We start from the raw sequence: 26773 nt of genomic DNA, 5'->3' as shown, positions 1-26773 counted from the left end.
ATCAGATTGCCCCTGGACAGCGGGACTGTATCAGACTGCCCCTGGACAGTGGGACTGTATCAGACTGCCCCTGGTCAGTGTGACTGTATCAGATCGCCCCTGGACAGTGGGACTGTATCAGACTGCCCCTGGTCAGTGTGACTGTAAAAAGTGTGACAACACCAGGTTTGTGACTGTATCAGACTGCCCCTGGACAGTGGGACTGTATCAGATCGTCCCTGGACAGTGGGACTGTATCAGACTGCCCCGCAGAGTGTCCCCCCGAGTGAGTATAGGGGTAACTCGCTGTGCCGCATTGTTACAGTGTCTCTTCCCCATTGTCCTCGGACAGGGTCAGCACAGAGGATTCCCCCGCGTGTCAGCTGTAGATTGTCACAATGCTTTTCCCCCATTGTCCTCTGACATTCTGCTATTGTCCGAACGCCTTGCGGCGCTTCGCAGGAACGGCAGCTGCTGTTTGTTTTGTCGAAGAAAGGCGGAGACTTTGATTGTATTTCCCCCCCACTCCCGGTGTGGCTGGCGCAGGTACAGTAGGATTGTGTTGTTCAATTCATGCCGTCAACGTTGTGTAAGAAAACGCAGGCAGTAACAAACAATCCAAGAGTGGATCATTTACAGTGCGGCTTCTGCAATGAATTGATTGAGACTGTGGAGAATCTTAGAGACCTTCCAATGAAACTATCCATTATTCCTATCCCTCATACCCAACATTATATGCCTCTGTTACTTGGTTTGCCAACTCATTAAATGTTATGGATACCCCAGGAAGTAAAGGGTAGTCTTTAGGGCACTTTGCAAACAATCAAGAAGTAAAAAAAATGTTTATTTTGATTTATGTTATTAGTTATAAAATATTGGTAATTGATATAAAGGCTTTGTCAGATAGTCAAAAATATCCTAATTGGATAACAAAGTTTGTTTGCATTCTAATTGGTGGGGGTAGGTGGAGTTGGTGTTTTAGATAATGATGTGAAGCACGGTGTTTGAAGGCAGAAGTTGGAACTTCCAGGAATACCACTAACCAGAGATTGCAACCCTTATGTCAGCTCTAGACTTATCCTTTCTAGTAGAATGCCATCTTTTACCCTCCGTAAACTAAACTTCAAACTAAACAGCAATACGTCACTGCCCTTTACAGTCTCTTTACAATCTCCAATACATTAAATTTAAAGTCCTACCTTTATGGGTACTATCATTTCAAAGAACAAAGAAAATTACAGCACAGGAACAGGCCCTTTGGCCCTTCAAGCTTGCACCGCACATGCTGCTCGACTTAACTAAAACCCCATACCCTTCCAGGGACCATATCTGTCTATTCCCATCTCATTCATGTAGTTGTCAAGACACTCCTTAAAAGTCACTACTATATCTGTTTCCACTAACTCTCCTGGCAACGAGTTCCAGGCGCCCACCACTCTCTGTGCAAAAAATCTGCCTCGTGCATCTCCTTTAAACTTTGCCCCTTGCATCTTAAATGTATGCCCCGTAGTAATTGACTCTTTCACCCTGGGAAAAAGCTTCTAACTATCCACCCTGTCCATACGTCTCATAATCTTGTAGACTTCTATCAGGTCTTCCCTCAACCTCCATTGCTCCAGTGAGAACAAACCAAGTTTCTCCAAACTCTCTTCATAGCGAATGCCCTTCATACCAGGCAACACCTTGGTAAACCTTTTCTGTACCCTCTCCAAAGCTTCCACATCCTTCTGGTAGTGTGGCGATCAGAATTAACATTATATTTCAAGTGCGTTCTATAAAGCTACAACATGATTTGCCTATTTTAAAACTCTTTATCCCGGCCAATGAAAGCAAGCATGCCGAATGCCTTCTTGACTACCTTCTCCACCTGCATTGCCACTTTCAGTGTGTATCTGTACATCCACTACCTATCAATACTCTTAAGGGTTCTGCCATTTACTGTATATTTCCTGTCTGTATTTGATCTTCCAAAATGCATTACGTCACATTTATCCAGATTAAAGTCCATCTGCCATCTTTCCGCCCAAGTCTCCAACTGATCTATATGTCCTCATCACTATCCGCAAATCCACTAACCTTTGTGTTGGCCACAGACTTACTAATCAATCCAGTTATGTTTTCCTCCAAATCATTTATACATATTAGAAACAGCAAAGTCCCAGCACTGATCCCTGATCCACTTGTCACAGCCTTCCATTCAGAAATGCACCCTTCCACTTCTACCCTGTTCATCTTCATTTTGCTTCATCTTTGCAATCATCTTCATCTCAATATGTCGCCTCCCCCAAACAAATGCTCTGTTCCTCTGACAACTGGTCTTGTGTGTAACCTCCCCTTCACTTGACCATCAAGTGGGCAACATTTCAGATGTCTTGATTCTAGTCTATGGAACACACTAAATCTCTCCAAACTTGAAACATTTTATGTGCTTTATCCTAACACATCTTGTCAATTAAACCGAAACCATTCTAATCTATCCATAGTTTGAAATCTATTTATTTAACTATGAATGTTTTTCAATAGCACATGGGCAGTGGCTAATTTAAAAAACGTTTTGATTTGATTTGATTTATTATTGTCACATGTATTAGTATATAGTGAAAAATATTGTTTCTTGCATGCTAAACAGACAAAGCATACCGTACATAGAGAAGGAAGGGAGAGGGTGCAGAATGTAGTGTTACAGTCATAGCTAGGGTGCAGAGAAAGATCAACTTAATATGAGTAGGTCAATTCAAAAGTCTGATGGCAGCAGGGAAGAAGCTGTTGTTGAATCAGATGGTATGTGACCTCAGACTTTTGTATCTTTTTCCTGACAAAGAAGGTGGGAGAGAGAATGTCCGGGGTTTGTGGGATCCTTGATTATGTTGGCTCCTTTTCCAAGGCAGTGAGAAGTGTAGACAGAGTCAGTGGATTGGAGGCTGGTTTGCATGAGGGACTGGGCTTCGGTCATGATCCTTTGTAATTTCTTGCTGTCTTGGACAGAGCAGGAGCCATACCAACCTGTGATACAGCCAATAAGAATGTGTTATATGGTGTATCTATAAAAGTTGGTGAGAGTTCTAGCAGACATGCCAAATTTCCTTAGCCTTCTGAGAAAGCAGAGGTGTTCGTGGGCTTTCTTAATTATAGCATCAGTGTGGAAGGATCAGGACAGGTGGTTGGTAATCTGGATACCTAGAAACTTGAAGCTTTCAACAATTTCCACTTCATTCCTTTTGATATAGATAGGGGCATGTCTACCACTATGCTTCCTGAAGCTGATGACTATCTCCTTTGCTTTGTTGACATCGAGGGAAAGATTATTGCCATTGCACCAGTTTACCAGATTCTCCATTTCTTTGTTGTACTCCGTCTCATCATTGTTTGAGATCCAACCCACTAAGGTGATGTTATCAGACTTAGTTTGGGGATATGATTCATAGAATTCCTACTGTGCAGAAGAGATTATTTGGCCTATTGCGTCTGCACCGACTCTCTGACAAAGCATCTTACCCAGGTCCTCTCCCCCGCCTGCCCTTTTCCCGTAACCCGACACATTTCCAATGGCTAATCAATCTAACCTAAACACCTTGGGACACTAAGAAGCAATTTAGGGGTAATCCACCTAACTTGCACACCTTTGGACAGTGGGAGGAAACTGGAGCACCAGGAGGGAACCCACACCAACACAGGGAAAAATTGCAAACTCCAAGGTCAGAATTGACGTTGGGTCTCAGAAGCTGTGAAACAGCACTGGTAGCCACTATACCATTGTGCCACCAAATTTTGGTAGGAAAATGAAATCTAGATTTCTCAAATCTCTTTTGATTTTCCAATGTAGCCTATTTTAATATATCTTTTTATGATGAAAAGTGAATGGGACGCTGTATATTTAAATAATTTTTTTTTAACCAGAAATCTCAAATCTAAACTTGACAACTTTCTCAGTTACTGGATTTAACTTCAAGCATTTCTGTTTTACAATGAGTATTTGGGAAAGAATGAAGAGAAGAACTTGCATTAATTTAGTGCTGGTTAGGTGCATTGGCCATGCTAAATTCTCCCTCTGTATACCCGAACAGGTGCCGGAGTGTGGCAATTCGGAGCTTTTCACAGTAACTTCATTGTAGTGTTAATGTAAACCTACTTGTGACACTAATCAGTAAACTTAAAACTTAAACTTAAATTTTTATTTTTACTGATAAAAATGTAATATACACGAACAATGATATTGACTGGAAAGGTTGATTAGTTAACTCTTAGACCACTGCAGGTTTAAGAAAACACTAAAAGCAAAGTACTGCAGGTGCTGGAAAGCTGAAATAAAAATAGCAAAAGCTGGAAAGCTCAGCAAGCCTGGCAGCATCTGTAGAGGGAGAAACAGTTAATGTTTCAAGTCCATATGATTCTTCACCTTCAGTGACTCTTTGTACAGACTTGAAATGTTAACTCTGATTCTCTCTTCACAGATGCTGCCAGACTTGCTGTGTCTTTCCAACATTTACTAGTTTTCTTTATTTAAGAAGATATTAGTGTTGTTGAATTATTTAACCTAGTTATTTTAAACGTGCATATAATGAAACAGAATTAGTACCAATATTACTGTAGTAAATCTACTTAATTAGTAGGATGTTTTATTATTTCAATATTAATCCTACAATGCTAAAATTAACATCTAAATAACACTGCAACTTCAGAATGCAATTAAAAATATCAGTGTCATGAATAATCAATGCCTTTTCTGTTGCAGATTTTGGATTCATCGCATGGAATGGTTTGTTTTATGTTTGTGTACACTCATTTGAAATGGCATCCTTCAAACTGAAATTATTTGGCTTGCTGTACTTTGTGCAGGGAATTCCCTATGGATTACAATCCAATTTATTACCAATTTACCTCAGAACTATTGGACATTCATTAAGCAAAATTAGTTTGACGAAGTTGCTGTATTTCCCATGGCTACTTAAGATACTCTGGGCTCCATTTGTGGATCAGTACGGGACAAAGCAGAAATGGCTGCTATTTAGCATGTTTGGACTATTTCTATGTTGTTTAATAATGTCGAGACTGAATCCAAAGACCGATTTCCCAACCATGGCCTTCTTCTTGATGATGATGAACTTATTTGCTTCAGTTCAAGATATTGCTGTTGATGGAATGGCGGTGCGATTGCTCAGTAATGAGGAGGTTGGCTATGGCAACACCATCCAAGTTGTGGGTTATAAGACTGGCTCTATCGTTGCAGGAGCGGGTTTTTTGACAATGATGGACTATATTAGCTGGGATATGCTTTTCATAATGATCTCTGTCATCTACGTGGTAGCTATAATTTGTGCTTATTTCACTCCTGAACCTCTGAGAACGCCTGAATCAAGAACCGTGTTGTTTGTGCTGAATCCCTATGAAATATTGAAAGAAGTATTTCGAGTGCCTGGAACAACTTGGATTCTAAGTTATGTCATTATTTACAAATTAGGTGAGTCCATGTTACACAATTACGAATGTATAAAAATCAATATCCTCTTAGTGATTAGTATGTTTTTCTGAGTTCTTAAAAATTTTTGATCTTTCAGTTTTCAGTTCTGAAGTAGGATTCTACCGAAGCAAAACAAAACTTGCCTTTTCTTGCTTCAGACACTGATTGACCTGCTGTGTATTTCAAGTATTTTTATTTTGGGGAAATATTAACACGTTTGTTATGTCAGAAAATCTTCCTGATGCAATATTGTTATTCTAAATCAGTCAAACTGTTTACAAATAACTGATCAACATTGTTATGCTGCTATGTTGGGCAGAATTTAATGGTTGCAGGATGGCCCCGTTCATTGGCTAGCAGCAGGTGGGCAACTGTTCTGTGGCCACTTCCAAGAACCCTGATAGCAATGTCCTGCGTCCGAGATTAGCCGCTGTTTGCTGGAGACCGAGAACACAGGTTAAGTGGGGTGAGATTGCTTGGGCCAGTCATGGAGGTCATGTTGGGGAGAGAGGAGAGGTGGATATGTATAGAGAATAGGACATGGGATCAGCACTTCCACCAACAGCCCCTCCATTGGGCACAGGGTGCCTGAGCAGGTGGAACCACCCTTCCCACAGCAAGCTACAACCACCCTGCTGGGGTTTAGCATGACCCCCCCCCCCCCCCCCCCCCCCGCCCCAGCCACCCATGGTTGAATACCAATGGCAGTGGGCCACTTATGCATCTCAATTGGTCTCCACATGGGAGAGCTGTTTTCAACCCTTTCTGCTCTAGTCATAATTAGGGGACACGTGGGAGGCAATGGGCTCTCCTCCTGAACATTCCCATCCCATTGTATGGATGAACCCTTCTGCCGCCTCCCAGCCTGCTTTGGGGGAGGGCATTAATTTCTGCCCATTGTCTATATTCATTTACTTTGTTATTGCAGGTGGATATCTATGCACTGCCTTACTTCTATTTGCTGGTGAAAACCACAGAGACACAGTTCATCACTAGAGTGTAGGAAAAGATCTCAAAAACATTTTAAACGAAGTGAACCATGGAACAGTAATTGTAGTTCATCTCAGTCTAGTGTACCCTTGAGAGATCATGACTACATTAGAACTGAAAGTAGGCTCAGTGAAATGCGCAGTGTGCAAGTCCTGAAAGTCAGAATACAAAGTTGAATCGGTTGCAATATTTTTAGTTGCATTGCTGTTTGGTTGTCATCTTCAGGCAGTGGCCATTTTGTCTTAGACCATGAGTCGTTTTGAAAGAGAAAAAGAATGGAAATGCTGATCATTTTGTAAGAGCTCCGATAGTTGCAAAGTCTGGTATTGCTGTTGCAAGTTTTGACACTGTTCTTTTAAAAATACATATAGCATTCTCATTCCTAAGGCACCTTCTCCCAGATTGGTTTGGAAATAATGCTCATTTTGTATTCCAATGAATAAGAGTGTATTCAGTCCATTTGACTTTGCTCTACAGATGGCCCTGGTGATTTTAAAGAAGCTTTGCATAGAATATTGATCAACATATTTTTGGGTCTCTTGGGCTTTCTCTTCCCACCATTGTGTCCTTTATTTTCTAGAACTGTCTTTAGCTGATGGAATGCTGCCTTCTTGACTTGCTACCTTGAGTTGTTCTGCTAGGCAATGAAAGTTGCTTGTTTCTGCTCTAGGAGGTCCTGTACTTCAGCATTGTTTTCATTGAACCAGTCCTGCTGATGACAATGCTCAAACTCAAGATGCAGGAGTCTAATCCAGTTGATTTTACTTGCTCCCATAACCCTGGAATTGAGTTGGAAGTGTGAAGATTTTCCACATTGGTCATGAGCTGCACTCAGAATTGCGCTCAGTGGTCAGGAACTTTGGGACTGGGACATTGGTCTTCTTCCCCTTAAACCTTTGAGCCTTGTGATGTCTCGATGGAGGTGAATGACTGCTGCCAGCCGAACAAGTCAGTGATATGTCCAGCAGGCAACTGCCTCTTCATGGATTAAGTGATACAGATATCACTTAGATCCTTGACACAAATAATGACATAGTCCAGGAAATGCCAGTGTTTTGGTCTAAGATTCACCCAGCTAGTGTTGTTTTTGTCCTGCTGTTGGGAGAGGGTGGTTGATGTAATGAGGCCTTGCTGAGCAAAATGATAAACTTCGCTTTGCTCATGGGATGGTCTCTCTTCTCAAGGATGATAATGCTATCTGCCAATGCTGGAAATATCACTTTCAACTGTTCCTCAGCTGTGAATCCACATTGGCAGCTCTCCAAGCTCTCCCTGTGTATCCTGTGGTAGAATCTAAGGATGAGCCACAATTGATAGGAGAACTGCAATTAGCAATCAAATGGAGCCTTTGGCTCCTATGGTATTCAGTTGAAGTCTTCAAGTATGGAGGACTTTTGCCCACATCAAGAAGAATCAATATATGGGGATTACATGCCAACTAAAGCAATTGCCACCATGCTCCTTAAAACTAGCTTCTGTGAGAGAGAAAAAGGAGTGAGATATTCTAATCCTTAGAGTGTTTACTGGGTATGTTATCAAACCTTCATTGTCTAAGACAATCTAGCTAGATATTTTGCCTGACTTCTGATACACATTCCCTGCATGTAGCTGTGCTGTGCATGGCATGAGTCACAGCTTAACTTAAATAGAATAGTTATCTCCATAATATAAGCCTGTCATTGTAATTACTTTCCATCATAAATTCAGACATAAAATTCATTACTTTAAAATGGTAACTGAATTACATCTGCATGTGTGATCTAAGTATCTCTGCCTTCTAACAAAGTCCATCTGGACATGAAAAACCTGGTCTTGAGCACTTACATGTAGACCAGTAATGAATTAACAATGTGAAGACAACAGTCATTTCATGTCTAACAAAATGTAAATAGACCATATTACAGAGAGATTAAATATTTGTGTTCTTGTTATTTTTTAAAGTTATTCATATGAAGTTTTCTTTTTGCAGACAGATAAGTCAGACTTCTCTCGCATCAGTTAATTATATTTTTGTTTTTCATCAAATATTTATTCATAGGGTATGGGCATTGATGGCTGTGCCAGCATTTATTGCCCATCTCTAACTGACCTTGAACTTCATGGTTTACTAGGTCATTTCAAGAGTCAACCACATTGCGGAGGGTCTGGAGTCAGTCACATGTCCACCAGACCAGGTAAAGGTGGCAGAAGGTGAACCAGTTGGGTTTTTACAAAAGTCGACAATAGTTTCACGGTCACCATTAGACTTCTAATTCCAGACTTCTATTGAATTTAAATTTCACCATATGCCATAAATGGATTTGAATCTGAGTCTCCAGAGCATATCCTGGATCTCTGGATGACTAGTCCAATGACAATACCACTACTTCATCGCTTTGATGGGTAGGATTTTGCTCCTGGTGTTGGTAACCTGATGTCAGAAGCACCGCTTGGTCCTGACCACAACCGTTTTAGGGGGGGGGAGCGTGGTGAGAGGATGTAGTTGTAGTTCATGATTTTTGCTGGAGAGCCGACTTGGCGGTCAGTCATTTTCAGTGGGTAGAGGATGGAGGTAGCACTGCTGAAGTCCATGAAGCACATCACAACAGCTGTTAGTGTGGCGGTTGTTTTGTATCACTATGCAAGCTCCAGTGCATGAGGAAAAGAGGCAGAGGCCTGCACCTGGGGCAGGGCTGCACCACACTTCACGGAATCCTTCCTTGCAGCGTTAATGGAGGCTGTAGAAAGAGGTCATTTCTAGAGGGTCCAGGAGAAAGCCACCTAACCAAACAAGTCAGACCTGGTTGAACATGACTGAAACTGAATAGCAGGAGTGTAATGCAAAGGAACTGAGTGCAGTGCCGCAAGAAGTTCAATGGTCTGCTTTGCTCTGGCAAGGTGTATGCAGTGCAAGATCTTGATGACAAGCCTGTAAGTATGGAGCCTGCAGAAGAGGATCAAAAAAAACCGAATATTTCTAAAATGGTGCAGAATTTGTAAATATTGATATTTAGATAGACTTGTGTCTGCTTCTTGGAACACAGAAAGTGACCATGTAAGTATGGCAGGCAATTAGGAAGGCAAATGACATGTTAACCTCTATTACAAGGGGATTAAGAATAAGGAGATCTTGCTACAATTGTGCAGGGCTTTGGTGAGATCATGCCTGGAATGTGTATGCAGTTTTGGTCTTCATATTTCAATAAGGATAAACTTGCATTTGAGACAATTTAGAAGAGGTTCATTAGATTGTTACTTGGAACAAGAGAAATGGAAGGCTTTGGAATTTTCTATCTCAGAGGTTTGTGAAAGCTCTGTCATTGACTGTTTGGAAGGTTGGAACAGACAAATCTTTGGTTCTCAGGGAATTGAGATATGGAGAGTGTTCAGGAGAGAGATGTTGAAGCCCAAGGTCAGCCATGATCATATTGAGTGGTAGAGCAGGCTCAACAGCAGTATGGTTTACTCCTGCTCTTATCTCTTGTGTTCCTACATTCAGACTCATGTTACTACCTAACATACCAGTGTTTCCCTGAGGCAGTTTGGGGTCATGAGCCGAGACTGGAGGGCTTCATTTTGCTTCTGTGTGCCGTGATGTCACATGGTTTTAAGTGCATGTGCGTCTCCATTGAGAGAATAATTAAGTTCATGAAGAGTTATGTGTGGTAGCACTTTGAAGAGATGTATGAAAAAGCATACTGACATGCTACACTGTCTAGCACGGGCTGGTTAATGGCATTGATAACACAAAGAGGCATGGAATGAATGCCAGTTACACCAATAGGCCTATATAAGCACAATCTCCTGTGGCACTGATTGTCTGACATGTCCAGGTAATGTCTTATTCAGTGGTACACACAATGCTGCAGATATGGCTTCCGTTGCCTTCCTGCCCTTCATTCCTCCCTTCTGTCTTCCATGGCCAAATCTGCCTCTGCTCCTGAGAGCGTGAAGATGTTAATCCTTATTTCTACTTGATCCAATCTCTGAAAATCTTAATTCCATGTTGCACCTTCGCAATAATCTCTTAACCCCCACCCTCTCCACTCCAGCAACTTATGGCCCCACCATCCCTGGAGAGTCTCATCCACTCTCAAAAAATAGAGACCACTTGCTCCATTAACTCTGCTCATCTGATAGCATCTGCCTGAATGGCCCCTCCCAGCCCTGCTCCCTTTTATGGGCGTACCTAATTTCATGATACATCCATGATTGTCTCCCTATTAGGTTGCTGCCACTGTGAACCTGGAATGGCTCTGATCCATCTAGTGACCCTGTGCAGCCCCAAACAAAACTTGGCAAACATTGATAAGCTGCCAATGAATTTGTCAACTACTCAGTCGACCAGCTATTCAAATTATGTGAGTTGCCAGGTCCTACCTTGTCCCATTCTGAGCAAGATCTGTGGTGGTAGAAGCGGCAACGTCAAATTGGCATACTGCCCAGTGGCACTAATGTTCCCACCTCTCTGGTTCTGCACTTGTCTCCATCAGGATTTGAACCTCCTGCCTCAGATTACAACAAAAAATTCAGCTTAACCATATGGTGGGCCAGAATCTTGTTCAGGCTTTCGGTGTCTCATTCTGCCAATCAGAGGTTTGCAGGTCTTGTGCAAGTAGTGCCACGAGGGAGACTCTAGTTGCTGTTGGAAGGACAGGCACAGAATCAAGGAGCAGTCCAAGCCAGGAGTACGTAATGTGGGGAGGGTGTCACCGGGAGAGGTGTGCAGGGGAATTGGCAGCATGGGCAGGAATCAATAAGGTCCTTATTGGTCATTTGTTGTCTACTTAAGGGTTTCAATTAGTGTGGGGATGAGTATGCCAAAAATGGGCTTTCTTGCCCAGAACTTAATTCTGGCAGAAGTGGGAAGACAGCGGGATTCAGCTAGGTCACTATCCTATCTAAGGCCCTGCCCACTTGCAAGCTTAGTAAAAAGTCTGACAACACCAGGTTTAAGTCAACCGATTTATTTGATAGTAAACGCACTATAAATCAAATAAATCACTATAAATCAAATAAATCGATTGGACTTAAACCTGGTGTTGTCAGACTTTTTACTATGTTTACCCCAGTCCAACGCCGGCATATCCACATCATGACTTGCAAGCTTGCCACCAACTGAGATGATTTCTACCTAAGTGTGACATTATTCATTATGTTATATTAAACCAAAAATAGAATTTACCCCATAATACATCTTTAAAATGTTCACTAGTAGAGAAAAGAATTGCAACCAGAGCACCGTCATTTTCAATTGTTTCAATACTTCTCCTTGCACATGTTGACGTACCTTGTCAAGCCCCCTGAACATCTCTACTCTCAGGGACATCCTCCCCACAGTTCACAGATTGCCCAGTTGAGAAATGATGTGAGCATTGCATGTCAAAAAATAAATACACACATCACTGTACATGGTACGGCAGCACAGGGTGGCATGGTAGCACAGTGGTTAGCACTGCTGCTTCACAGCTCCAGCGACCTGGATTCGATTCTCGGCTTGGGTCACTGTCTGTGTGGAGTTTACACATTCTGCTCGTGTCTGCGTGGGTTTCTTCTGGGTGCTCCAGTTTCCTCCCACAGTCCAAAGATGTGCGGGTTAGGTTGATTGGCCATGCTAAAATTACCCTTAGTGTCCTGAGATGCGTAGGTTAGAGGGATGAAGGGATATGAGGGTAGGGCCTGGGTGGCATTGTGATCGGTGCAGAATTGATGGGCCGAATGGCCTCTTTCTGTGCTGTAGGGTTTCTATGATTTCTCTATTGGTTAGCAGCCTTCGGTACCTTTGGATATGCAGAGAGTATGAAGAGAGTTTGTGCTGAAAATTATTAGGAAAATGATAAAATATCAGACAATATTGGCTTCATGCAATGTTCTCTGGGAAGCTAGCTCAGTTGTCAAATTGTAGGTCCAAACTACTATAGTAAACTCAGGGCTGAGCCTGATATCTTCCTCACCAGAAATGCTCATTCTCACGGTAGAGACAATTTACTAATTGAATCAATTGGGGAATTAGATTTTGTTGGCTTTAGAAATTTCGTTTTCTGACATGTTTTCATTAATAATGTTGTTACTTTATTAATGTTGATACAATAAATATCCAGTTTGTTTCTTTTTTGGAAACAGCGACAAGTTATAATTACATCATGTCATTAAAGTCATGAAATGTCCCAAGGTGCCTCACAGAAATATTATCAAGCCACATAAGGAGATAGCAGAGAAAAAGTGATCAAAAGTTTTGTCAATGAGAAATATTTTTGGAATATACTGAAGAAGTAGAGAGATAGAGATTTAGGGAGGAAATTACAGAACTTTAGGCCTCAGCAGCTTAAAGCAAGGCCACGAGAGATGGAGTGATGAGAGTTGGGGGTGTGCAAAAGAGGAGCGTTGGATAAGTGCAGATATTTTGGTTGGTTGTAGTACTGGAGCGGGTTATAGAGTTAGGGATGAGCCAGACCATGGAGGAATTGAAGACAAAGCTAAAAATGTTAAAATGGAGACTGGCAGACATTCTTGGACGGCGAGAACAGGGGTGATGAGTGAACAGAACAGTGTGAATTAGGAACAGTTAAGAGTTTGGATGACCTCATGGTTACAGAGGAAACTAATGTGTTTGCCATGGAGCTCCCTCTGGTGGGAAAGGAGATTTCTGTTTATGAAGTGTATGTCTACTCCCTCTGGTGGTATACTTTTTGTTTAGTCTTACCAGTGTTTGTTCCTGCAGATTGGGGTGGTTCCCACAGACTGGAAAACAGCAAATGTGACGCCACAGTTTAAAAACGGAGGTAGCTAAAAGACGGGTAACTATAGGCCGGTTAGCTTAACTTCTGTAGTAGGGAAAATGCTTGAATTTATCATAAGGAAGAAATAACGAGGCATCTGGATATAAATTGTCCCATTGGAAAGACGAAGCATGGCTTCATGAAGGGCAGGTCGTGCTTGACTAATTTGGTGGAATTCTTTGAGAACATTATGTGCGCACTGGACAATGGGGAACCTATGGATGTGGTGTATCTGGATTTCCAGCAGGCATTTGACAAGGTGCCACACCAAAGGCTGCTGCATAAGATAAAGGTGCGAGATGTTACAGGTAATGTATTAGCATGGATAGAGGATTGGTTAACTAACAGAAAGCAAAGAGTGGAGGTAAATGGTGTTTTTCTGGTTGGCGATCAGTGACTAGTGGTGTGCCTCAGGGAGCAGTGTTGGGACTGCAATGATTATGATTTACACAGATGATTTGGAATTGGTGACCAAGTATAGTGTGTCAAAATTTGCAGATGACATTAAGATGAGTGGCAGAGCAAAGTGTGCAGAGGATGCTGAAAGTCAGCAGAGGGATGTAGATAGTCTGAGTGAGTGGGCAAGGGTTTGGCAGATGGAGTACAATGTTGATAAATATGAGGTCATCCATTTTGGTAGGAATAACAACAAAATGGACTATTATTTAAATGGTAAAAAATTGCAGCATACTGTTGTGCAGAGGGACCTGGGTGTCCTTGTGCAAGAATCATAAGGAGTTGGTTTGCAGGTGCAACAGGTAATTAAGAAGGCAAATGGAATTTTATCCATCATTGCTAGAGGGATGGAATTTAATAAACAGAAGGTTATGTTGTGGCTGTGTAAGGTGCTGGTGGCCACACCTAAAGTACTGTATACAGTTTTGGTCTCCTTACTTAAGAAAGGATATACTGGCACTGGAGGGGGTGCAGGGGATGTTCATTAAGTTGATTCCAAAGTAGAGAGGGTTGGCTTATGAGGAGAGACTGAGTAAACTGGGGCTATACTCGTTGGAATTGGAAGAATTGAGGGGCGATCTTATTGAAACATATAAGATTATGAAGGGAATAGATCAGATAGAAGCAGTGAATTTGTTTCCATTAGCAGGTGAAACTAGAACTAGGGGGCATGGCCTCAAAATAAGGGGGAGCAATTTTCGGACTGCGTTGAGGAGAAACTTCTTCACACAAAGGGTTGTGAATCTGTGGAATTCCAGTGAAGCAGTTGAGGCTACCTCGCTGAATGTTTTTAAGGCAAGGATAGATAAATTTTTGAACAGTAAAAATTTTAAGGATTATGGTGAACGGGCGGGTGAGTGGAGCTGAGTCCATGGAAAGATCAGTCATGATCTTATTGAATGGTGGAGCAGACCTGAGGACCAGATGGCCTACTCCTGTACTAGTTCTTACGTAATCATTTGTTCAGGAACCTCTGGTGGAATATGTGTGAAATATATGGGAAGTGCAGGAGTTTGGCATTAATGAACGTAGAGCCGGGTTGTAAATTTCATAGTATTTCAGGATTTCAGTTGCTTATCTGTTAGTTATAGACATTTTAAAGACAGAATGATCTTGTCTGTTCTCTGCATTACAGTTGCATGGCAAACTTAACAGGATTTATCTATGAATGAGTTGATACTGTCCTGTATATGTGGTGCCTACATTACAATCAGTACTACAGACATTGTTACGTGGTGCGAGTTATGAGCTGGCATGAGTGTGCATCCTCAAATTGCTGTGCTCTTCAAAACAAAAGGCAGCTTTCAAGATGCCCACTGAACCAGTCAGCAGTAAAGTTAAGGCGTGCATGCTTTTCTTTAGCTCAGTCCGAATTTACAAATCAACAGCAAACTGCAATGACGCAAAACCAGTATAGAATATAAATATAAACAAGAAAAGTATAATGAAAAGCCATTTGACAATATCCTTAACTCAGGCTGAAGCCTCCTTGCAGATTGGTGATTGAACAATTTTTGTCTTTGCGGAAGATGATAAAATAGTGTTTGAAAGTCCTGACTGCAATACTCTTATATTTCCTAATTGTACCAAGTGTTCAAAGTTAGTTAAGTACAAGTCCATGGCCTTCTCTTTCAATGTAATTCATTATTCTAGACTAGATTCTAGGTAAGATTTTAAAGATGGTGAGCGATTGGCACTTGCCATCCTGAGAGTTGGCACAAAACATGTCACCACCAGTTCTTAAAAGCCCACTGCTATTTAATCTCACACACTGATTGGCAGTGGATGGGACTTCCAGCCATCTTTAGGAAGTCCTGCCCATGAGACTGTTCAGTCAGTCAGATTGCCTGACAGTTCCCCACCCCAGCCAGGCACAGTGGCCAGAAACAGTCCTGCAGTGCTCTGCCTGGAAATCAGTCCCAGGACCATTGGAAAGACAAGACTCCAGGGGTCCCGATGAAAGAAAGAATCTTTCAACAAAACCGAAAGATATAATTTAGTCTTGCCGCCTTCATCCTATCTCTACGTGCCTGACTCCCAGCTTCATTACTTTATTGCTGGCTTTATATTTGTTTAAGTTCCATTCTCCACTCAGCTGACGAAGGAACAGCGTTCCGAAAGCTAGTGGCTTTTCCTATCAAATAAACCTGTTGGACTTTAACCTGGTGTTGTGAAACTTCTTGCTCTGGAGTCAGACATAGACCAGACCAGGTAAGGAGAGCAGATTTCCTTCTCTAGAGGACATTAGTGAACCAGATGAGTTTTTCCAACAATCAACCATGGTTTCAGTAGATTCTTAATTTCAGATATTTTTAAAATTCAAATTCCACCAGCTGCCATGGTGAGATTTGAACCCAGAGCCCCAGAACATTAGCTGAGTTTTTGGATTAATAGTCTAGCGATAATATTACTAGGTCATTGCCTCCCCAGTGAAATATTAACCCTGTTACTCTATAGAAGCTGCTGAGCTGTTGAGCATTCCCCATATTTTCTGTCTTTATCTTAGGATATCAGCATCCATATTACCATGTTTTTATTCTGGAGTCAGAAGCAACAAGTAGGATGAGAGATTCCACTTCTCTCTGCAATTTGATATGGGTACCATGGGATATGGATGCATTTCTAATACTTAAACTGGCAGAATCAGCCAGGAATCTGAATGTTGTGATCATTCGTACAATTTCTGTCATTTGATTTTAAGACCAAACCTTTCTTTCTCAGGCTATTAATTTTTTTCTCTACATTTCTTCGTAACATTCAAATCATTGTTTCTGAACACATTGTTGAACAGAGATGGGAAGATTAGTACTGCATTTATCAATGCAATACTCACCTTTAGGATGGGATGTTAGACTAAGATATGTCTGTTGGAGGCAGAAAATCCTATAAATCTATATCGAGAGCACAGAGATCTCATGTCATGGCTAGTTATTGCCTCTTAACTAATGTTCTCCAGAAATAGATGAACTGGTCCTTTATCTCATTACTCCTTGTGGGATCTTGCAGTTTGGTTAGCATGCTTGCCTATGCAACAACAATGACTGCATTTCAAAAGTAGTGCATTGGCAGAATATAAAAAATGCTGTATATCTTTCTTCTACACCTAACCTGGAAGTCATTAGTCTAACACTGCATGCTAAAATTAGGTTGTGTTTCAGTCTCCTTCACTAACATCCCCTGATGAGCACAAGATTTACAGAGAAAACAAAAAGCCCTCTGTTTCTGAGTGGCTGAGCTGAGAAGGCCCAGTCTTTGGTCATGGCCTATGGATCACTCTATAAGCCTTACTGTTTGCCGTAAATCATTTTAAATCCATGGATGGACTTGTGTTTCATGTAATGTGAAAAGGGCCTAGTTGTCCTTTCATTATACAGTTCATCAAATTGTGAAGGCACATTCTGCTTGTGGAATAAAATGATAATTTTGGATGGCCCTTTACCGTTACTTCATGCAAATCACCGGACAGACATACATCAAACAAGAACCTAGTTAACTTTTGAGACTGTGATGTTTTGAGTTGCCCTGGTGTCTGTATTTATTTCCATCTAAAACATGAATCTGTGGAGGTAACATTGCTTTTGCAACACACAAAACCCTAGTCAACAGTTTTGTGTATATATATATATTTCTTTTTCCTTTTGCTATTTAATTATGTAGTGATTTGAGTGCTGCATCATTGCAATCTACAGTGCTGTATTGTTACAATTAGAAATGTGGATGCATTTTATTTTCATTTGCATTGATAGTGATTCTAAGCAGCACCAGATTTACCACTGGTAAACATCTCAACTATGATGTGAAGGAATATAAAAACAATATAATGGAGAAAACGCGCCCCCCTCTTTTTAAAAAAAAACAAATATCACATTTCACTTCAGAAGGGAACTTTGATTTCAGGTGTTTATTTCTGATCCAGACTAAATCAATAGCTAACATCCAAACATTATTGATGCGGCACTGTTAAAATAACTGGACATGACAACTTCAATTAAAGGTCACGCAATCCAATTTTACTGTCTGGTGAATAAATTTATTCATGCTTGGCACTCTGCTTTCAACAGGCAAAGTGGTGCAAGGTCAGATATTGTTAGGATACAGAATGCAATATCAGGATGAAGTTAACATAAATTTAATAACAATGCAATATTTATGCTACATCTTATCAAGCCTCTCGATAACATTACAAATCATAGAATCCTACAGTGCAGAGGAAGGAGGCCATTCAGCCCATCAAATCTGCACTGACCGCAATCCCTCTCTGACCCTATCCCCATAACTCCATACATTTACCCTAGTTAGCCCCCTGACACTAAGGGTGAATTTAGCATGGCCAATCTACCTAACTCACACATCTTTGGACTGTGGGAGGAAATCGGAGCACCCGGAGGAAACCCACACAAGCATGGGGAGAATATGCAAACTCTACACAGACAGTGCACCAAGCCAGGAATCGAACTCAGGTCCCTGGCAGTGTGAGGCAGCTGGGCTAACTACTGTGCCACATTATATTAAATACTTTAAAATAGCTGCCAGACTATTTTGCACACAAAGTTTCACATACTGTTGGGTTTTTGTGCTCCAGTCTCTGGAATGGGGCTTCAACCCACAACTTCTGATTCAGAAGCAAGGGTGTTACGAGTTGAGTCAATACGGCTGACAATAAGAGATAGAATAATGTCTTCAGATATTCAGAACAATCTTGAGAATTATCTCTATTAATTTAGTAACTTCAGATCTTACATTAACCATTGTCATCTCCACATTAATCTTGTGGAGATGACAATGAAGTGGACTGATATAGACTCATGTGCTGCTCTGAATCTCTTCATTTGCTCAAACCATATCCTCATATTAATGGAAAAATTCAGAAACGGATACAAAAGAAATGTAGCCATGATACACTCCAGAGGATTGAAATCTGAACTGGGTAGTGAAAAATACTGCATGGGGTACCTTAAGGGTCAGTACTAGGGAATGTTTCCAGGGCAAAAGAAAAGGAAGAAAAAGTAGACAGGCCAATGGTTTGTCTATATAATGGTAATTATTGTTAGTTCTGCACAAGTAGCTGTCAAGATAGCCGTCTCCAAAGTTCCCAGATACTCTTCTCCACATTGACGGGCACCCAGGATGTCAGGATTTTGTGCAATAAGTTTCACCTTTTAATTTCAGTAAGAGGCGATGAGAGGGGGGAGGCCAACTGCTATAATGATAGGATGCATTGAATTCAGATTTATGCTGTGACAAGTGCTGTTAGATACTGCATGTCCTGCTCTTCAAATTCAGGACTTTCTGTATTGTTAGATTGATTTGTTTAATTGTGGAAAAGCCGTCACTTTGACTTACTTAAATCTTCCACTATGTTCCAATAATGTAAATTCCTTGGATGATTGAATAAAATTGAGAAACTAAGCTGGATTTCCCAGTTCTATAAAATATTCTCAAGGAAGTCATTTTTGATGAAAACTCTAAAATAAAATTGGAGAGATGAAAACTCATTTGTTTATGGCAAGGTTCTTTTTGAACAATTAGTTTAATAATCTGCTTTGAGCTTGTTAGACATCTAAATATGGAATTCCATTCTGTTTCCCACACATAGTGGTCCACAGTTGTTAGGTACTGTCCACTAAAAAATAATCAATGTCCACTGCCCAACCTCAATACTCCCTGAACATCTAAGGGAAAAGTATTGTCCCTGGCTCCTGTTTTTTATTCCCAATTATCTGCTTAAATCCCTCATCCTCTACCCTCACCTCTACCAAAGATGCAAGGTGTGCATGTTTTTTTCTGTCTAGTAAATAGCCTCTGCCGTTTCCCCTCACACCCATCACTCCCTCATGCCTTGCTCACAAACTAAACCTACTCCTTTGTTTCCTTCCTATTGTAGCCTTAATTCTTTGTCTTTTTTAAATTTTTTTACATTTCTGTCTCCATTTTACCTCCACATCTTTCTCATCCACTAAGAGCTGCCTGCTCTTTTGACCCTGTTCACCAACTTCTAGTTGAATGATGGGTGACACAGTGGCACAGTGGTTAGCACTGCTGCCTACAGCACCAGGGACCTGGGTTCAATTCTGCCCTTGGGTCACTGTGTGTATGGAGTTTGCACCTTCTCCCCATGTCAATGTGGGTGTTCTGGTTTCCTCCCACAGTCCAAAGATGTGCAGGTTAGATTGATTGGCCATGCTAAATTAATTCTTAGCATCAGGGGGTTACGGGAATAGGGTCTGGGTAGGATTGTGGTCAGTGTAGACTTGAAGGACTGAATGGCCTCCTTCTGCACTGTAGAGATTCTACAAGGCAAGTCAAATTAACAGGGCACTTTGCTGCAGCAAAAATTATCATGCTTTGTGATGCTCATTCTGACTCCAGGGAGGATGGCAATGTGACATTGCAAAACCTTCTTCTCTGTGCTTAAGTTATGACAGAATGATATGAGTACATAACCCTGCAATTTATTTGGCAGCATGTGTGTATTGAACACACGGTTAAACCTAAGACTGTGCACCCAGTGTCAGTAACCAGCATAATGTAGCCAAAAAAATATATTTTTTGCCCACTGGGCAGGAGAGACTAATGGACATTGATATGTCAGTGGAAACAGTGATGTGCTTCAAAATGTTATAATTAAGGTGTAGTCAATCTTGGGGAGCTGTGTTTGCTAATGGTTATTAAGTTCAGAACTGAATACAAGTATACCGACAATCCAATGCAACACTGTTCCAGTCTCAGTTAAGGATGGACCTGTGTTTCAGATCAGCACTCGCTTTGTCCAAAAACTGTTGCAAAAATGACATTAAAAAGTTAAGTCTGATACAGGAGTTGATACCACAGCATGAAATAGGAAATTCTCAAGCTTGAAGTTCACTGTATGTCCAGTAGGGGAAGCTATTATGACACAGAAAATAGTTTTTGTCTCAGCATTGGTATTAATAAAAAATGTAATGTATTTGAGAGAAGATTTAAAGAGGTGTGACTGGCTAATCTGCTTCTGAGAATAATGTGTAACAGTGAAGTACACAGAAACTGATTATAGTAAATCTTAGTTGAGTGAAGTAATTTTCTGTCATTAGACCATAATAAGAGTAAGGTACCAGAAGGGGATTACTTTGCAAGGATTACTTTCCCTTTATGTCCATCGCACAGTTAATGTACTGTATCATAGCACCATGTTACAAGTCCCAATTGCAGCTTCAGTGACCAATAGGGCCAGAATTTAGCAGTAATCCAAAAATCCACAATTACAACAGCACCAGATGGATTACTAAAAATAGTCACCCAACAGGTAATCTGTCTGGATTACTACATTTACAAAATTGCCAGCATTTGAAGAAATTTTAGGAGTAGGTTTTTACTCTATTGCTAATAAAAGGCATTTTGTCAAAACTTTATATCTTGGACTCATCAGGACAATTTGCAATGTCAGGGAAAACAACAACTTTATATTGTGTAAGAAAACAGTGTGGAGTGGTTGGCAAGTGGACTGAATGGAAGAGACATTGCCTTGGCAGCTGCATCAGTTAATGGTGACTGGCGGTTAACTGTCAAGCACTGTTTGAAAATTTGAACCAGGTATCTTGAGTCCTATTGGTAACGCATTGCCCTGAGGAACGAACCAGTAAATGGTTATTACTGATTTTGTTCAGCTGAAACAGAAGTAATATGTTTACATGTTATTTCTGTCCCAATGAATAGGACCCTGTGTATTAATCATAGAAATCATATAAATTATAAAAACACTACAATGCAGAAGGAGGCCATTTGGCCTATTGAATCCCACCCAGGCCCTATCTCCGTAACTCCACATATTTACTCTGCTACTCCCTCTAATCTACATATCCCGAGACACTAAGGGGCAATTTAGCATGGCCAATCAATCTAACCCGCATATCTTTGGACTGACTAATGTTTATCATTTCCAGTACATGCTAATACACCACACTGCCAGCCTGACTGACAATTTTAAATTGGTTGTGAGTGTAATTTTTAGCACTCTGAGGATTATGTAGCAAATGAAGATCAACCGCAGTCACATCTAATGTTGGACAGTGCGTTTTGAGTTTTGTAAGCATGACCTGTCTGTACATGGTCTTTTTTAATTCATTCAAGAGATGTGGGCAATTCTAGTTAGACCACCATTTGTTGCCAATCCCTAATTGCCCTTGAGAAAGTGGTGGTGAGCTGCCTTCTAGAACCATTACACTCCACAGCACAGCCACCATGCTGTGAGGGAGGGAGTTCAAGGCTTTTTACCCAGCAACAGTGAAGGAACCGCAATATAGCTCCAATACTACACTGGCTAATCTTGGCCTTCAACTCTGTTTTCCAAACAGCATATCCTTTAATTCCCTGAGAGACCAAAAAAATCTGTCTATTCCAGACTTAAATACATTCAACGATGGAGCATCCATAGCCTTATGGGGTAAAGGATTTCAAAGATTCAAAACCTTTTGAATGAAATAATTTCTCCTCATCTCAGTCCTAAATGATTGGCCTCTTATCCCGAGACTGTGCTATACTCTCCAGCAGAAATGACCTGTCTGCATTTACCCTATCGAGCCCTTTCAGAATTTTGTAGGTTTCAAAGGGATTATCACTCAATCTTCTAATCTCCTAATTTACTCAGTCTCTCAAGATAGGACAACTCCCTCGTCCCGGGAACCAATTTGGGAACCTTACCTGTACCATCTCCAATGCAAGTACATCCTTTCCTAAGTGTGCAGACCAAAACTGCACACAGTATTCTGGATGTCATCTCATCAAAGTGCTGTACAATTATGGCATGACTTATTTATTCTGGCACTCCAAACCCCTTACAATAAAGATCAACTTAGCAGATCAACCCTGCTTAATTGTTTGTTAATTTGCGGTGTTTGTCGTACAAGTACACCCAAGGGTAGGATTTTCCGGCCCTTTCCGCCGGCAGGATCTTCCGTTCCTATCTAAGCCTCCCTCCCCCATTTCCTCCACCGCAAAGTGGGCGAGCCATACAAAATGCCATAAAACTCAGCAGGAGCCGATCTTAGCCAATGGCAAGCTGCCTCCAGTGCTGGAAAACGTGCCATGAAATGGCATTGTCATAGCTCAAGTCTCTTAGAAAATCAATACTTACAAGTTTCATATCTTTTAAATAATATTGTTGTTTTCTATTCTTTTGACCAAACTGAGTAACTATGAGAACTATGATATCGTACAATTAGATGTTTATGTAACAGCACAAGTAGAAGACAAACCAGTTCTTACAAGCTGGATGATTGTGACTCCCAGTCAGGAAGTGATGAATTACTGTCACTGACTGTTTTCAGTGGTGTTTATATTGATAGTTGTAATCTTGGAAGAGAGTATAATTCATGATAAACATAATTTTCCGATTTTACTTTGTTCTAATTTACTGTTATACCAGCTTTGAGACAAGCTCTGTTACTTTCTTATTCTTTAAAAGAAAGCACCATTGAATTGGAAAATGTCACACCACAATAGGGCAGTTTTTTCAAAGGCTGTGATAAATTGAAGGGAACTTTATTTGTGGTTGATTGATGTTGCTACTGCATGCCCAAGTGTTGCATTGTTCTGTTCAGCAATATGATCCTTTGTCTCGACGTAATAAAATTCACAAAAATTGCACTGAAGATAGAAACAACTTTGCAATTGTTGTTAGATAGTTATTATACCTCACAGTTATCCATGATCTATCAATTGATTTAAGAATCATAGAATCTTGGAATTTTACAGCACAGAAGGAGGCCATTCAGCCCTTCATGTCCACACTGTCTCCCAAAAGAGCTAACCAGTCATCCCATTCCCCAGCCCTATCTCTATAGTCCTCTAAATTCATCATTTTCAAATATGTATCCAGCTCCCTTTTGAAACCTCCTATGAAATCCGCCTCCACCACTTTCTCAGGCAACGCATTCTAAATCCTAACAACTCTCTGAGTAAAGAATTTTCTCCTCATTTCACTCCAGCTCTCTTGCTGACCATCTGTATTATGATCCCCTAATCACTGACCAACTAGTGGAAACAGAATACCCTTCTTTATCCTGTCAAAATTCTTCATAATTTTGAACACCTCAGTAAGGCCACCTCTTAATTATCTCTGCTCCAGGAAGAATAAGCCCAATTTCTCTAATCTCTCCTTGCTTCTTAAATTCCTCATTCCTGAAAGCATTCCAGTTAATTTCCTTTGCACTCTTTCCAGGGCTTTAATATCCTTACTTAAATAAGATGCCTAGAACTGAACATTATACTTCAAATATAGTCTGACATTTTTTGTTTTTTTTTCCTTTGTGAAGTTAAATTGTTCCCATTAGTTTTATTTAAGTCTGTGAGACAGATTTGCGGAATTTAAATAAAGATCACTAACTGTACTTATTATTGATAGCACAATAGAGTTAGATAGCCAACGAAGAATCTGTGAACAGTCAGGGAATACAAACGGAGAAAGTATAGGCCAGTCACACTAACATCTGTTGTTTCTTTCTGTTTGAAATGAAATGAGAAAGAAGGTCATAATCGGATGTGACTTCCAGATAATCACCAAAACACCCCACACCACCAAGTGTAACCCCTATTTTAGTCAAAAAAATATTTTAGGAAATAAAACATGTCCATAATCTGGAAGTAATCAAGAATGCAAAGGTCCTGATTTTTCCAACGTTTTAAATTGTTACAATATTTTCACTGAGGAGAAAGTAATGTATCATTCCATTGATTGCCGCATCAAATTTTGTTTTCTTTTCCAGGAGAACAGGGTTCTGTGAGCATGTTTCCACTGTTCTTACTGGAGCACGATTTCTCTGTGGCAGCACTGGGCTTCTGGAATGGAATAGTTGCGATGGGATTTTCTGTTCTGGGATCATGTCTTGGTGGCATAATCATGCCAAAGTATAAGTGAGTTCACAGAATTAATTTTATTCATGAGAAAAATCATGGGTGGAAGTCTCCCGTCCTGCCCACTGTGGGTTTGGTGGTGGGCAGGAGCGGACAATCTGGTGGGGTCCAGAAATTCGTAAACCCACTTGCATAAAATTGAGTAGCAATTCTCCCAATGGCAGGTTAATGGCTGGTTGGTTTTATCGCTGGCTGGTGGCATGAACACTATTTGCATTCATTTGCACCTCATGAAAACAGCTGCCCACTGGCATCTGATCAGGCCTTTCACCAGTGTGAAATTATATTGATCTGAAGTACAATTTCTAATGAATATGAGGTATGGGGAAAGAATAGGGGAATGGCACTTGATTATGATGCTCATTTGGGAGAGCTGGTGCGGGCAAGATGGGCCAACTGGCTCCTTCTGCACCATAATAGTTCTGTGATTCTGTGAGTGATGCGCACAAGGCAGCCCTTAGTTTACAAGAAACTTTGGGGTGAGTTCAGTACTGTCATGGTGCTGCACTGCTCCTGATGTGCTGTACGCCACTCTGCTGGGACAGACCAGTTCCTGCCCTCCATACCCATACCAAACTGGTCTTCATGGACAGCCCCTTGCTGCTGGACCTCCTGTGTCACCTTCCGAATCAGGACTGTGCCAGGGGTTATGGAATTCTGGGTGTCCTTGCCCTCTGATGCCACACACTGGTGTCTGTCTGGACAACACTGTGTGCACCAGGACACATATAGCCACCACAGCTATGGCCAGAAGTTTGTCTGGGGGTGAGATGTGAAGTAAAGGCAATGCAAGGAGGGAAGAAGGGCAAGGGCCCATGGTGGCACGCTGAGGGGCAAGGAGTGGACGAGGATGACAAACAATGGAGGGCAGAGAGAAGACCAAGGAGAGGGAAATTGGACCCCAAAGAGGCTGCATGAAAAAGTCACAAACAAAAGGGTCAAAGAAATACCACATTGTTTACTGGAAGGGGGTGCACAAAGACTCCAGATGTGGTGGGTAAAGGTCCAAGAGAGGCATGGGTGATTTGCAGATCCTGGGTTTGGGGGGAGAGTGGTTGAATCAAGGGACAGACTTCTTCCGGCTGCTGCTGCTAGCCTTTTTTCCCTCTGGGTTGTTGACATCCTGCATTATCTAGTGAAGACAGATGGGCTGGAAAGAGTGATATGAGTGTGTTTCTTCAACTGCAGCTCTTCAATGGGAAATCATTGCCCATTTTGGGGCCTCATCTTGCCACTATACCAACATAATGGGCCAGTGTGTAACCTGGCAGATTTAACACTCTGGGCTGATGGTAGTGAAAGGAGAGGTGTTTCCTTCCCGAGCCCTCTTGCCATTCAGTGATCGTCCCACTTCCTCCCACAGTTTTCCCTTCCTCCTGCCCTGTCCATTATGCCACACACCACACCCAATAGTGGCCACCTCCCTTGCTTGGCATCGCTCGTGTGCAGAGTTGCCAGCTTCTGATAGCCCATTAGCTCAAGAGCCAGGACCACCACCTGGAGATGGATGGAAATCCTGTCTCATACTTATTAAAATGCCGCCATCTGAAAAATTAAAATTTGGAGAGCTTTCCAAACAGAGAATGCTTTGCCCCCCACTCCACCTCACCCACCCACCTCCCCCACCTTTTCCCCCACACCTACAAAAGTGCGCTGGGGTCCTGGGAGCCCATCCTGAATATGAAATAGTGTTCATCTCAGTATGAAAGCTCGTGGTATCAAGAGTAAGTTATTTTCTATATAAAAGAATGCTGATATTTACAGAAGTACCAATAGCATGATTATGACTAATCTTGGAATCAATCCAGTTTGCTACTCTTAGAGCCCGATTTTATTATTGTAAAGCAGGCGCGAAAAACGTGGTAAAGTTGGGTGTGAGGCAATAAACGCGATCCGTACCTGTGTCTGCGCAGATGGCCACTTTACCGAGGCCTGGGAATGGCAGCAAACCAATTCGTGCCCATTTGCATGCATTTAAATTGAATTAATGTACTGCCCGCCCAACTTTATCAGCATTTCCCCCTTTACCATCGCATTCACGAGTCCACGAGTGAAACTAACATACTTGGCAAAAAGTCTATTTTGGGCACTCCAGCTGCTGAGGAGGTACGTTCAGAGCTTCTAATGGCTCTCTGACTCAGGTCGGTGGTGGAGGGGAGAGATGGAGGCCCGATCATTTTCTGATGGGGAGGGAGGAGGAGGCGGGTCAGATGTATGTCTGGTGGATGGGGGGAGGGAGAATAGA

At 41.5% G+C, this 26773-nt stretch overlaps 1 protein-coding gene across 1 annotated transcript in view; it reads left to right on the top strand.

Moving 5' to 3' along the window:
• The first annotated feature begins 205 nt into the window (after window positions 1-205).
• The window catches only part of slc33a2 (solute carrier family 33 member 2), a 79989-nt gene continuing 53421 nt past the window's right edge, over window positions 206-26773 (top strand). Inside the window, exons 1-3 of the mRNA XM_080188922.1 lie at window positions 206-525; window positions 4712-5437; window positions 24381-24528. Of these exons, the coding sequence (XP_080045048.1) occupies window positions 4768-5437; window positions 24381-24528 (818 nt within the window). The 5' untranslated portion in view covers window positions 206-525; window positions 4712-4767. The remainder of the gene's footprint in view (window positions 526-4711; window positions 5438-24380; window positions 24529-26773) is intronic.

This window comes from Carcharhinus amblyrhynchos, chromosome 5 (assembly GCF_965287045.1).
Source record: "Carcharhinus amblyrhynchos chromosome 5, sCarAmb.v2.hapA, whole genome shotgun sequence".
Classification (NCBI taxonomy): Eukaryota; Metazoa; Chordata; class Chondrichthyes; order Carcharhiniformes; family Carcharhinidae; genus Carcharhinus; species Carcharhinus amblyrhynchos.
This window is presented reverse-complemented; position numbering and strand designations above follow the sequence as displayed.